Source organism: Pseudophryne corroboree, chromosome 5 (genome assembly GCF_028390025.1).
Source record: "Pseudophryne corroboree isolate aPseCor3 chromosome 5, aPseCor3.hap2, whole genome shotgun sequence".
NCBI classification, from domain to species: Eukaryota; Metazoa; Chordata; class Amphibia; order Anura; family Myobatrachidae; genus Pseudophryne; species Pseudophryne corroboree.
Genome location: NC_086448.1, coordinates 829,577,333 through 829,590,704, shown reverse-complemented (window position 1 = coordinate 829,590,704; position 13,372 = coordinate 829,577,333). Strand labels below are relative to the sequence as shown.

The following is a 13,372-nucleotide window of genomic DNA, read 5'->3' as shown; positions in this document are numbered from 1 at the left end:
TTTTTCCCTTCAAAACTGTTCATAATGTTTTTAATATTTTATTTAATATAGTTTAAAAAGTATTTTTCTAAATATTATATTATGCACATCTGCAGAACGGGTCGCCTCGTCAAAAACGGGGGACACAGTGGGGCTGGGCGGTCGCATATGGGGCACAATTCTGACCTGATCACTCCTTTGCGATTTTGCAGAGGCTTACGATCAGAAAGCCGCCGCGCAGACATAGTAAAAATCCGCCAGGTGCTAGTCTGTGTACGCAGTGTGAAAATCTCTGTGAACGCCGTCACTGGAATGATTGTTCCAGTCTGCGCGCAGCTCAGGACTTACTCCTACAGTGCGATACAAACAGGCTGATCGGGCCATAGCTGACATCAGACACCCGCCCTGACAACGCTTGGGAAGGCCTGCGTTTTTCCTGATACTCCCAGTTACCACCCACAGTTTACTGTCAATCACCTTGCGTACGCATAGCGGTCAAAAAAGACGCTGGATTTTTTCACAGTTTGGCCTCGCGCATGCACACTACGATCCGTATGCGTGCTCAGTACGGATGCAATCGGCGCCTTGCAAATTCACACAGTATAAAAAATATAGATAAACTTTAGATAAATCACTTATCTTTCACTTTTGAACACCAGTATGATGAGAGCAAAGAGGCAGAGCAGAGGTAAGTGTCCCTCCTGATGTCTCTGCCATTATCCAATCAGAGTGTTTGCCTCTTCACCGTATGCAGTGGCGTATCTATAATGTATGCGCGGTGTGCGGTGCACCCAAATGTAATACTCACCTTTCAGGAGTCCTACGTCAGCTGTGGCCGTTTTCCCATATACCTGCACATGGGCAGATTACTCTGATACCGGTCTCTAGAGAGAATGGCGCACACACGGATACTCTCTCCTCTCTTAGGATGCCCCTGAGAATTAACCAATAGTCTGCTGATCATCTCATGTCTCAGATATATCACCAGTTCATTGTAAATTAATAATCTGCATTCTTATGAATAATGGTCCAGCCCAGAGAATGATTCACAGAGAATTCGGCTGACTTTATGTTGGGAACAAAACAAAGCACACAAACAAAAAAAAAGCCCTTCCCTGCAGTGCAGCATGATGTTACCCAGGTGCTCAGTTACTGGCTGATTCTGCATGTAGCCCACACATGCTGGCAGCTTTATTCTCACTCTGCAATGTAGATCTGAGCTAGGGCACGCCCCTCCCACACCTAACTCTCTGCACATGTTACATCTACCCCCTGCAGCGCAGCATGATGTTACCCAGGTGCTCAGTTACTGGCTGCTTCTGAATGTAGCCCACACATGCTGGCAGCTTTATTCTCACACTGCAATGTAGCTCTGAGCTAGGACACATCCCTTGCACACCTAACTCTCTGCACATGTTACATCTGCCCCCTGCAGTGCAGCATGGTGTTACCCAGCTGCTCAGTTACTGGCTGCTTCTGCATATTGCCCACACATGCTGGCAGCTTTATTCTCACACTGCAATGTAGATCTGAGCTAGGACACACCTCTCCCACACCTCTCTGCACATGTTACATCTGCCCTCCTGCATAGCAGAAAGGTGTTACTCAGGTGCTCAGTTACTGGCTGCTTCTGCATGTAGTCCACACATGCTGGGCAACTTTATTCTCACACTGCAATGTAGATCTGAGCTAGGGCACGCCCCTCCACATCTAACTCTCTGCACAAGTTACATCTGCCCCCTGCAGTGCTGCATGGTGTTACCCAGGTTCTCAGTTACTGGCTGCTTCTGCATGTAGCCCACACATGCTGGGCATCTTTATTCTCACACTGCAATGTAGATCTGAGCTAGGGTTCGCCCCTCCCACATCTAACTCTCTGCACATGTTACATCTGCCCCCCTTGCAGTACAGCATGGTGTTACCCTGGTACAAAGTTCCTTTTTTTCCCTGGCTCCCAGCTCAGAATCAGCCTACTGTGTGTAGGCGATGCTTCAATTACTTGTTGCCAGCATATATAATTAGTTTCATTGAAGTAATTTGTCTTGTATTTAATAACAGTAATCTATTAAAACATTTATTGGTATCTTTTTTTATCATCAGTAGTAAATTTAGTCTAGTGGTCTAATCCCCGTTCTAGTCATTACGGCTGATCTATACAATTGTCATTATACCGGCTAGAGCTGATTAAATGGAAGGTCTGATTAAGACTTTAATGTAAATTGGAAATAGTCATTTGAAGTTTTTCGAATGACGATTATAAGCACAGAATAAACGCCATCCCATGTGTTACGGAGTTCCGTCATTACTGCCAGGGACTCGGGAGAGCTATGTACAAACCTCACGCTTATTTCTCGCTTGTGTTTCCACAGCAAAGTTGGGATTTCTCTCCAGCCCGCAGAAGCAGATGGTACGTACATTGTGTCCTGTAATGTGACGCTAATTGTTATTTAACCGTTAAAGAAAACAGATCTTCTTTTCTCCTATCATGGAGAGACCAGCTAATTCCAGCACATGGCTTATTTAAGTCACATGACTTATATTTACGTCACATGACTGAAAGGGCACTAATGGCGGGAAGCGGCAAAGCTAAAAATGGGGCAAAACCTCAGAAAATGATGTTTTCTGAGACTTGGTGGCTTTTCTGATGAGTGGCGGGATGCATCCTAGACAAAATGCAATGCTTGCTGCACCCCGCACCAGGTCATGTCAGCACTGAAAAACACTTAGATAATGTGAAATAAAATACATACGTTACAAGGCCGGTTTGCTGGTGTTTTTGGCAGGGTAGGGGGCTGCTTTACCTGTCGCTCCTTTGGGAGACACAAACATTTACCCCTGATCCTTTTCAGCCACACTCGCCTGGGCCCACAACCAATCATGCAATGCAGTGAAAGTCTTACCCCAGTTTATAAGAGGGCAGAGCAGATGGTCTGAGGCCCCCATTTGGTGTGGAAGGGAAATCAGACGATCACTTAAGGAGATCCTTTCGCCTAGTTGCCGAATAACCGTCAGATCTTTGATATGTGGCCATAGATATGGTGCCAGATCTGTGCCTGTGGGGGCCGCCTGACCCACAGTTTCCAGAAACCCCCAGAGCACTAACTGGATAACATCATAACCTCTAATGTCTGCAAAAGGAGGACTCTGATATACGGGATGTGGTCAGGATCCCAAGCGCCGGAATTCCGTATCCAACCCCTGATATACATATCTTTATATCGCCTATATTCCACTGTGTAATGGCCCTCATTCCAAGCTGATCGCTCGCTCGCTAGTTTTAGCAGCCGTGCAAACGCATAGTCGCCGCCCACGGGGGAGTGTATTTTAGCATAGCAGAAGTGCGAACGCCTGTGCAGCAGAGCGCCTGCAAACACATTTTGTGCAAAACAAGACCAGCCCTGTAGTTACTTATTCTGTGCGATGATTGCTGCGACGAGTGACGTGGTAATGACGTCAGACACCCGCCCTGCAAACGCCGGGCCACGCCTGAGTTTTCCCAAACACTCCCAGAAAACGGTCAGTTGACACCCAGAAACTCCCACTTCCTGTCAATCTCCTTGCGTCCGCCAGTGCGACTCAAAGCGTCGCTAGATCCTGTGCAAAAGCACGTCGGCCGTTGTACCCGTACGATGCACGTGCGCATTGCGGTGCATACGCATGCGCAGATCAGCCCCGTTTTGACATGATCGCTGCGCTGCGAAAATACGTAGCGAGCGATCAACTCGGAATGAACCCCAATATCCAGTGAATCCCCGGTACCTGGCCATAAAAAGGCCTCTCTCCGATGGATGACTGCGTGGTCTCTATTTACTAATACTACATTTGGATGTGATCTCTAAAAGACCATATTCCTATCCATGTCACACAATTGTACCCAGCGTCCCTGGTCTCTTCAATCATTAACTCTATGATAGCAATGTCCCTCTCTGTGGGCCTACGCCAGGAGACATAGGGCAGCCATAGGAAGGCGTGTCCCTCAAGCCTCTTATTCAGCTCCTCCCGTTGTCATGGGAACATGAGAGATCGTTGTGTGGAAACGAAGGTCAAGATTACATGTACCGGGTGTCCCAGCGTTTCTGCCACTTCCGCCCGCACCACCCAGGGCCGGATTTAGAGCCACATGAGCCTGGGGCTGAAAATGATCAGGGGCCTATTATAAGAAGTGGAGGAGGTGTGGCCAGTGCTGTGTGGGTGTGGCCAGTGCTGGGTGGATGTGGCCAGTGCATGTGGGTGTGGCCAGCGCTGGGTGGATGTGGCCAGTGCCATGTGGGTGTGACCAGTGCCTTGTGGGTATGGCCAGTGCATGTGGGTGTGGCTAGCACTGGGTGGATGGTGCCATGTGGGTGTGGCCAGTGCCATGTGGGTGTGACCAGGGCAGTGTGGGTGTGCACATCTCTTACCCTATTAGCCCCAATGGTTCCCTAAATACATAAAGATATAAAAATGACAATTTCCTAAGGAAAACAAATTAAATTTGACTATAATGATTTATGACTGACCGTGTGGCCCACATAGACGGCTGGTCATCATCTTGCCATCATGAGGATGGGCCGATCTTTATGTGGGGGCCGTAGACCCATCTGTCCCATTGATAATGTAGTCCTGGTAAGGGTCGTATTACCATGGAAACGTATTTACTCATCACTTAGGGTCCTATGCAGATGGCAGCCAGTATGGGAGCAGAAGGTGTCTGATCACTTGTCATATTCTGTTCTCATGTATAGTACACCAGGTGAGCCTCCCCGGTGAGGAGTCTGTGTCGGGTCCATGCTTAGTCCTTCTCTTCTCATTGTCTCCACAGGTGAGGGCAAGCAGGGCACCAAGCCGCACATGTCGCTGTCCGATGTGGGAACCGAGGAATTCTTCCAGAAACTGACTTCACAAATAACAGAGATGGTGTCCGCCAAGATCAGTCAAGGTGACTGTCATGTATCTGCCGATACATACCGCCCAACATTTATAAAGGCAGCATCGGTGCAAAAGTTACCCCTGCACCCAATCCACCCAAGCTCCACCCCGTGTCATATACTCATACCTCCTGAGTCCTGACTGTCCCTATATCTGGGATCAGCCCTGAGTGGTGAATCCCAAACGGACAGAGTTTACACTGAAATAATCTGAGATTTATCCAAAATTGGGTGTTCTGGGGTGTATTGGTGGGGCACTGGGGGCGGGGCTTATTAGATACAATATACATCCAATAACTGGTGTGCTTTCACCTATCTATATGTGTCCATCATGCCTTCTTTCTCCATGGTGCAGCATGCTACCGTGTTAAGGGGAGGCTTTTTATCTACAGAGCAGACAGAGAGTGACTGACAGAATACCAGAAATGCAGTGTGTTGATTGGATAGTTCATGCACAGAAACCGTGATGTCACAGCACCTCAAATAACTGCATTCTGATTGCATTTTGATCAGTATGAGATCCTGTTAGGACACTGTCTTTAAGTTGCTGGAAGGGTTGTAAGTTGTCTGTAATGGGGAGGGGTGTGGAAATATTTTACCTTATAACAGCTGCAGAGAAAATATCTGGGTAGCACGGAACAGTGCAGCTTACCTTCACGGTTTATATCTCAAATTTTAATTTTGGAGGTTTAAGGGTCATTTAAATCCAATCACTGGTGAATATTTCCAAATTAATGTAAATGAGCTTTCTCCTGATCACAGAGAAGAAGATTATGATGTCAGGGATTACAGTACAGGCCCTATAGGTTCAAAGGTCCAACACGCTCATCTATTCCACCTGTCTGATTTTTCGGTAAAGATGTGTGTGCAGGTGGTGATATTGCAGAGTTATATAGGCACACAGCAGCAGATGACTCAAACTATGAACAGCCCAATTACTTAACCAGTGGTGTTGGCTTATTGATAGATAGCAAGTACAGCCGTACTCACTGTTACACACGGTTACTCATGGAGCAGAGCTTCAGCGGAGTGGGGTGTAATACAGATCACCAGCCAGTGAGTGTATGTAGGCACTTGGTAGTGGTGCAGGAACACGGCAGGTAATTGGAGGTCTCTAAAGCTAAGTGGAAAACATTTGTGTTCCACTGTGACGCTCTAACACAGCAAAGAACAAGATGGCTCCTGCACATGCTCAGTAGTGATATTGGCGGCCATTTTGGGATAGGGCATGAATCCTCCCTGGGGAAAAGGAAGACTTGAGTCTACACAGTTGTGCACTCCTCTTACAACACGATCTACTTAATTAAAAAAAAAAAAACATAATAGGTTATATAATTTATTATGGATAAAGCACATCGAAATATTAGGACGTTTTTTTTTTTTACGTGAACATATTGAAATGAACAATAGAAATTGGACCTGTTAAATACACGTTGCGTTGGTTACTGAACAGCTGTGACCGTCACAGAGAAGACATTGCAATACTTCATGCTTAAATTACAGTATTTAACATCATTTTAGCATCATCAGATAAATGAGACATAATAATGACTGACATAAGTCGCTGTCTCTTACTCAGACACTCTCCTAGCCCACTGCAAGCCGGCAAAGTCCTGTTGGACCTGGACGGCGAGCAGGCGGGACACTGCGTCTCCCTGCTTGCGTCACTGCACGGCTAAGTGCACCTGTCACACAGTATTACAAGCAGTAATGTTACTAGAGCAGAAACTGCATCCATTAGATGTCCCGCGTGTGGTGTGTATGCTCATTTATACCCAGCTTATGATTAATATTCAGAGCAGCCGGGCGTCAGGTGCAATTCTTACACCTTGGCTTGTTTTCCTGCTGAGAGGTACAACAGCAGCAAGTGACGGCACTTAATATGCACATAAATTTACATACTCCAGGCAGCACTTGTGCATTTCAGCTGAATGCTGGAATAGTGGAAGGGACTTGGGTCGGGTGGTCTTCATTATGCCGGCTGTCGGGATCCCGGCGCACAGTAAACCGGCGCCGGAATCACGACAGCCGGCATACGACACTTATTCCCCCTCGTGGGGGTCCACGACCCCCCTGGAGGGAGAATAAAATAGCATGGCGCGCGTAGCACGCCACCGTGCCCGCAGCGTGGTGAACACAGCGAGCCCGCAAGGGGCTTATTTGCGCTCGCCACACTATTGGTATGCCGGCGGTCGGGCTCCCGTCGCCGGTATGCTGGTCGCCGGGAGCCCGACCGCCGGCATACCATACTACACCCCTTGGGTCTGTGCCACGGTGAGGGTTTCCAGACTTCTAATGTAGAAGAGCTGCAATTCACTGCAAACAAAACAAACTGAAAGTATTAAATGTCTTCCCCTTATTGCAGCACTCTCTGGGCTCTGTTGTCTCAGGGGGAGATTTATCAATGGTTGGAGAGAGATAAATTGGAGAAAGAGAAAGTACCAACCAATCAGCTCCTAACAGCCATTTTACAGGCTGGGTTTTAAAAAGTGACAGTTGGGAGCTGATTGGCTGGTACTTTATCTCCGTCCACTTTATCTTTATCCAAGTCCTGTAAATAGACCCCTATGTTTTGAAATGTCACTTAGGAGCTGATATATGTTTTTCGCATATGCATCAAGCTCCAGAATGAGATAGATTCTGGAGCTTGGCCCCAGTGGGTAACGCCATCATTAGATGTTCAAACCATACCTGCCAACATTAGCTCCTGAAAAGGGGGCGTGGTCTCGGTAATGAGGGGCGTGATCTCGTTAGAGTGGGCGTGGTCTCACTAAACGGACCATTTTCCTACCTTTTTGGGGCGTGCCCAGCACACCCCGAGCAGGTGGGAAGCCCCCCGCTCCCCTCCTAGCACTGAATATGCCGTGCGCGTGCACACAGCATGTATTGAGAGATCACCGGCTGCTTTGCAGAGCAGAGCAACAGGTGATCAAAGGCTCCCCCAACTGCCCCCCCCCCCTTCCCCACCCGTGGGACACTGCTGCCTGCGGGCGGGACAGTGTCCTAATAGCGGGCAGGTCCTGCTGGAATTGGGTCAGTTGAGAGGTATGCTCAGACTATGTCCACAAGCCTTGACGCATCTCAGTTTCATCAAAACATTTCCATGTCTCTTTTAACATCAGAGTGTAATGGCTCATTTACCACCATGGTTTTTTTTTATTATTATTACATTTTATTTATAGGGCGCCACAAGTGTTTCGCAGCGCCGTACAAAGGACAGTACAGGGAGACAAAACTTAGCATAACAGTAAATAAATAACAAAAATGGAGTGCAGGTAACAAAGAGCACCACAATTCTCAAGACATAATACAGCTTAGATGTAAGTAGCGAGGGAGCAATCATTGTACTACTTGGGGCTGGGGCCATAGATAGAGAGGAGCCTTTACCAGCAGGAGAGAAAGCAGGTAAAGATGGTCGCTGAGTGAAATGTGTCAAGAAGAGGGTTTAGACAAGAGGAAAGAGGGCCCTGCTCTGAAGAGCTAACAATCTAGTGGGGAGGGGCAACAGACAGATGACATGAGGTGCAAGCAGGTAGAAGCCTGATGGTGGTATGCGAGCAAAGCAGAGATGTCCAAGGCATGGGGCAGGTGGATAGAGGAGCAGCCTAAGGACTAGGTTATGCATTGGAGGGGTACGCTTTGATGAATAGGTGGGTTTTCAATGCCCGTTTGAAGCTTTGCAAGGTCGGGGAGAGTCTAATGGAGCGGGGGAGCGCATTCCAATGAAGGGGTGCAGCACGGGCAAAATCCTGAACTCGTGCATGGGAAGCAGTGACCAAGGCAGAGGAGAGGCAACGGTCATCAGCCGACCGTATACTCTCACCATTACATGTTGAACTATTTTTATTTTATTTTTGCAAAGCAACCATCAATCAACTCCAGTATAACTCCAGTATATCTCCAGTATAACTCCAGTATAACTCCCACTTGTATGTCCATCTCCATAGAAGCAGGTTCAGTTGTCTCTTTCTCTTGGTGGTTCTGCAGAATACTCTAAGACAGAGGTTCCCAAACGCTGTCCTCAAGGCACCCCAACGGTCCAGGTTTTAAATGTATCCATGCTTGGCCACAAGTGACTTAATTAGCACCTCAGTCAATTTGATTTAACCATCTGTGCTGATCCATGGATATACCTAAAACCTGGACTGTTGGGGTGCCTTGAGGACCACGTTTCAGAACCTCTGCTGTAAGAGCCTCCATTCACACTCTTTTACTTCCAGAGACTTTTTTTTCAAATCTGTTTTTCGAACCTCTCTTATTTTTAGCACTTGGCTATGTGATATTTTTGTTTCCGCTCCAACAAACTTCTCTTATAAAGCACACATTGCTTTTCAAGCATTTTGTTTTTCTACCAAATAAATCACAATTTTCGCATGCAAAACTTGATTCAGAAGATCAGACTCTTTAATAGTCACAAAGTCCACTCCAGACAACCCAGCACCACACTTTTGCATTGACCACAAATATGTTTAGATTTATTTTCCATGTGTACTTTAAATGTATCATTCTCTGAAACATTATCTTGCAGCTCAGCATAGTGTAACGAGTCCTACTCCATCATTGAACAGCGGTGATCCATATATTTGCAAACATAAATTTTCTATCTTTTCTTGACCATTTTTCTCTGGATTACATACAATGGTGCGCATGTAGAATAGGATGCAGTGTACCCCAAATATGTAGGACAGAATTGCATTAATTAAAGAGAAACAATTTTCCCAGTTTACATCTGTACAGGTATCCTGCGATGCCTCCCACTGTGCGTATTACCTATAAAATTATTATATTTCATACGGTAGCTTTAATCGCTTAAGATTTTTCACTTTGCTTTGGACTTGCATCCAGCACAATATGCACATGTAACAACTTTTTTTTCTCGTTTTATAGTAACATGGAGTGCAGCAAACTTTATCTTCATACGGCACCTGAGTAGTTCCGCCGTTGGTCACATGACCGCCAGGGTTCCGAACGCATCCCCTTCATACAAATCAAGACATAGAAAATAGACCTCCCAACCATTCCCAGCTCCTACTGAACACATATTAATACCGTCCAATACATGAAATAGTTTTTTTTACTGTTTTTCAGTGTAAAATGAACAGCTCTCGGATTATGTTGTATCGTTCAGATCCTATTGAATTGATAATCTGGAATGGAACGGAGATTTTGTTTTTGTTATATACTTCCCGGTAGCTCTCTAGTGTTTTACAACTTCTCATTGTTTTTTAGCCACACTCCGAGTTCCCGGAATGCACGCCATGGATAGCGATGATGAATCCAAGACCCCATCCGCCTCTCCACGCCACGGCAGGTCCAGGCCTTCATCCATTGCTGTGGAGTCTTCATCTGAGTCTGAGGACGGGGACTCCAGGGGAGAGGTACGATTCAAAGCATACCGACTGGTCGACGGGTCCTCATAAGTGAACACCACCTCCTTCTGTGTAGTATTTTAGAAAACTTCTTCACTTGCAGATTTTCGACATCTACATGGCCACAGCTGACTACAACCCTATCACAGCCGATAAGGAGACCATAACCTTAAAAGAAGGCCAGTATGTGGAGGTCCTGGACAATGCTCATCCACTCAAGTGGCTCGTCCGGACGAAGCCAACAAAGTTCAGTGCCTCCCGTCAGGGATGGGTGTCTCCAGCTTACTTGGATAAACGTTTGAAGGTAACGCCTCCTACCGGATCTCTAGTACCATAGCCCGGTATTGATATCAGGTCACTTAGTCTGGGACTCAGAAACTTAATTTTGGTAATTATACAGTTGCGTCATACCGGAATAGTTGCTTTTCTGGCTGAGTTCTGAGCTTGACTCATATGTTGGCAAGGGAACAACGCACATAGAATAAACTTATTTACTAATGAATGTATGCTTTATTTTGTTTCAAGCTGTCGCCCGAGTGGGCAGCAGGAGACGCCGTGGAATTCTCCGGGGAGTGCGTGTCGGAGGAAGAGTATAAGAAGAAGCTCAGGTACCTAAGCTATGCGCCACTTACAGACCTCTCCGGTGACCCTTCTGGGTGTGACCGAGTCGATGGTTTGTACTGTAAATAAGATTGTAAAATATATATATATATAAATGTGTATTATCTTGCCGCAGCATACTCATCCAGGACCTTCTCAGCACGGAGAAGGAGTACGTCAAGGACCTGCAGTTCCTCCAGAAACATTACGTCAGCTATACTGAGGGCTGCGCCGACCTTCCTGAGGCCGTGGCCAGCCAGAAGTCCGTCATCTTCAGGAACATCGGTGACATCGGCGCCTTCCATGAAAGGTCGGTGTGATGCCGCCATGTTTGTGTTATCACAGATATATCCTGTAACACGGTGGAATCACCGCACATTCTCTATTCTAATTCCAGCGATCTCCCTCATGTTTTCCATCCACAGCACTTTCTTCCCAGAACTGAAGAAGTGTGAGACAGACGACGATATCGCCATGTGCTTCATAAAGAACGAGGAAGAGTTCAACCGCTACATTATATATCTGGTGGGCCGCGTGCAGGCCGAGTCTGTGGTGGTCAATGACGCCATTCAGGAGTTCTACAAAGTGAGTATAAAGACTATCTATCTATCTATCTATCTATCTATCTATCTATCTATCTATCTATCTATCTATCTATCTATCTATCTATCTATTTACAGTATCTATCTATCTATCTATCTATCTATCTATCTATCTATCTATCTATCTATCTATCTATCTATCTATCTCTCTGTTTATCTATATCATCTATCTATCTATCTATCTATCTATCTATCTATCTATCTATCTATCTATCGATCTACAGTATCTATCTATCTAATCTATCTATCTATCTACAGTATCTATTTATTTATTTATTATCTATCTATCTATCTATTATCTATCTATCTATCTATCTATCTATCTATCTATCTATCTACAGTATCTCTTTATCTATCTACAGTATCTATCTATCTATCCATCCATCCATCCGTCTGTCTGTCTATCCATGTCATATCTATCTATCTATCTATCTATCTATCTATCTATCTATCTATCTATCTATCTCTAGAGTATCTATCTAGAGTATCTATTTATCTGTATCATCTATCTATCTATCTATCTATCTATCTTTCTACCTAATTTTATCTATCTACAGTATCTATCTATTTATCATCTATCCATCCATCCATCCATCCATCTATCCATCTCATATTTATCAATCTATCTCATATCTATCTATCTATCTATCTATCTATCTATCTATCTATCTAATGTTATCTCTCTACAGTATCTATCTATCTCATATCTATCTATCTATCTCAGATCTATCTATCTCATATCTATCTATCTATCTCAGATCTATCTATCTATCTATCTATCTATCTATCTATCTATCTATCTATCTATCTATCTATCTATCTATCTATCTATCTATCCCCATTTTGTATCACCTGCCAGCTGATGTGCTCTATGCCGCTGTGTATTGAGTTAGATAATATAATAGGTGACAGCAGTGACACATGAATAATTGATCAGGAATTTCGGATTCATTCAATGCGCCATTTAGTATTCTCACAGCTTTTAATAGGAAACATGTCAAATATAACATCTCACTCATTATGCAAGAGGGGTCTCATTAGCTAGGAGTAAATGCGCAATCAGATATAGAGTAGGGAAAGAAGTGTGCGCAGCCGGGGTGCGGGCGACCTTATTTCTGAATAATTCTTAGTGAAACTTGAAGAAGAAAAAAAACAGCTTAAGACATTTTTTGTTTATTTGAGTTTTGTAATAGCAGAATTACAGAGGATGAAAATGAAGAGTTAGAGCTGAAGTAAACGCTAAATGGTTCAGCACCTGGGCCACCATTTTGCCGCCTCTACACCTTGGTTTTTTAACCATACGGTTATTTTTCTGAACAATAGAAATGGCGACAAACGTTAATTTAAAAAAAAAAAAAAATAACATTCAAGAATAAAAAATGAAACCTGAGGTGAATGGGGAATGAGCAGAATCATTACACAGATGTAGAGAAACATGCTATATTACACAGATGTAGAGAAACATACTATATTACACAGATGTAGAGAAACATACTATATTACACAGATGTAGAGACACATACTATATTACACAGATGTAGAGAGACATACTATATTACATAGATGTAGAGAAACATGCTATATTACACAGATGTAGAGAAACATACTATATTACACAGATGTAGAGACACATACTATATTACACAGATGTAGAGAGACATACTATATTACACAGATGTAGAGAAACATACTATATTACACAGATGTAGAGAAATATGCTATATTACACAGATGTAGAGAAACATGCTATATTACACAGATGTAGAGAAACATGCTATATTACACAGATGTAGAGAAACACTATATTACACAGATGTAGAGAAACATACTATATTACACAGATGTAGAGAAACATACTATATTACACAGATGTAGAGAAACATACTATATTACACAGATGTAGAGAAACATACTA

The 13,372-nt window shown here is 44.5% G+C and overlaps 1 protein-coding gene across 3 annotated transcripts in view; it reads left to right on the top strand.

Annotated features, from left to right (window-relative positions):
* OBSCN (obscurin, cytoskeletal calmodulin and titin-interacting RhoGEF) overlaps positions 1 to 13,372 on the top strand; it is a 370,748-nt gene that overhangs the window by 315,537 nt on the left and 41,839 nt on the right. For all 3 annotated transcript variants that reach the window (XM_063924540.1, XM_063924539.1, XM_063924541.1), the window contains exons 85-91: positions 2,349 to 2,386; positions 4,781 to 4,897; positions 10,116 to 10,264; positions 10,359 to 10,559; positions 10,781 to 10,863; positions 10,992 to 11,165; positions 11,281 to 11,440. In XM_063924540.1, the coding sequence (XP_063780610.1) occupies positions 2,349 to 2,386; positions 4,781 to 4,897; positions 10,116 to 10,264; positions 10,359 to 10,559; positions 10,781 to 10,863; positions 10,992 to 11,165; positions 11,281 to 11,440 (922 nt within the window). The remainder of the gene's footprint in view (positions 1 to 2,348; positions 2,387 to 4,780; positions 4,898 to 10,115; positions 10,265 to 10,358; positions 10,560 to 10,780; positions 10,864 to 10,991; positions 11,166 to 11,280; positions 11,441 to 13,372) is intronic.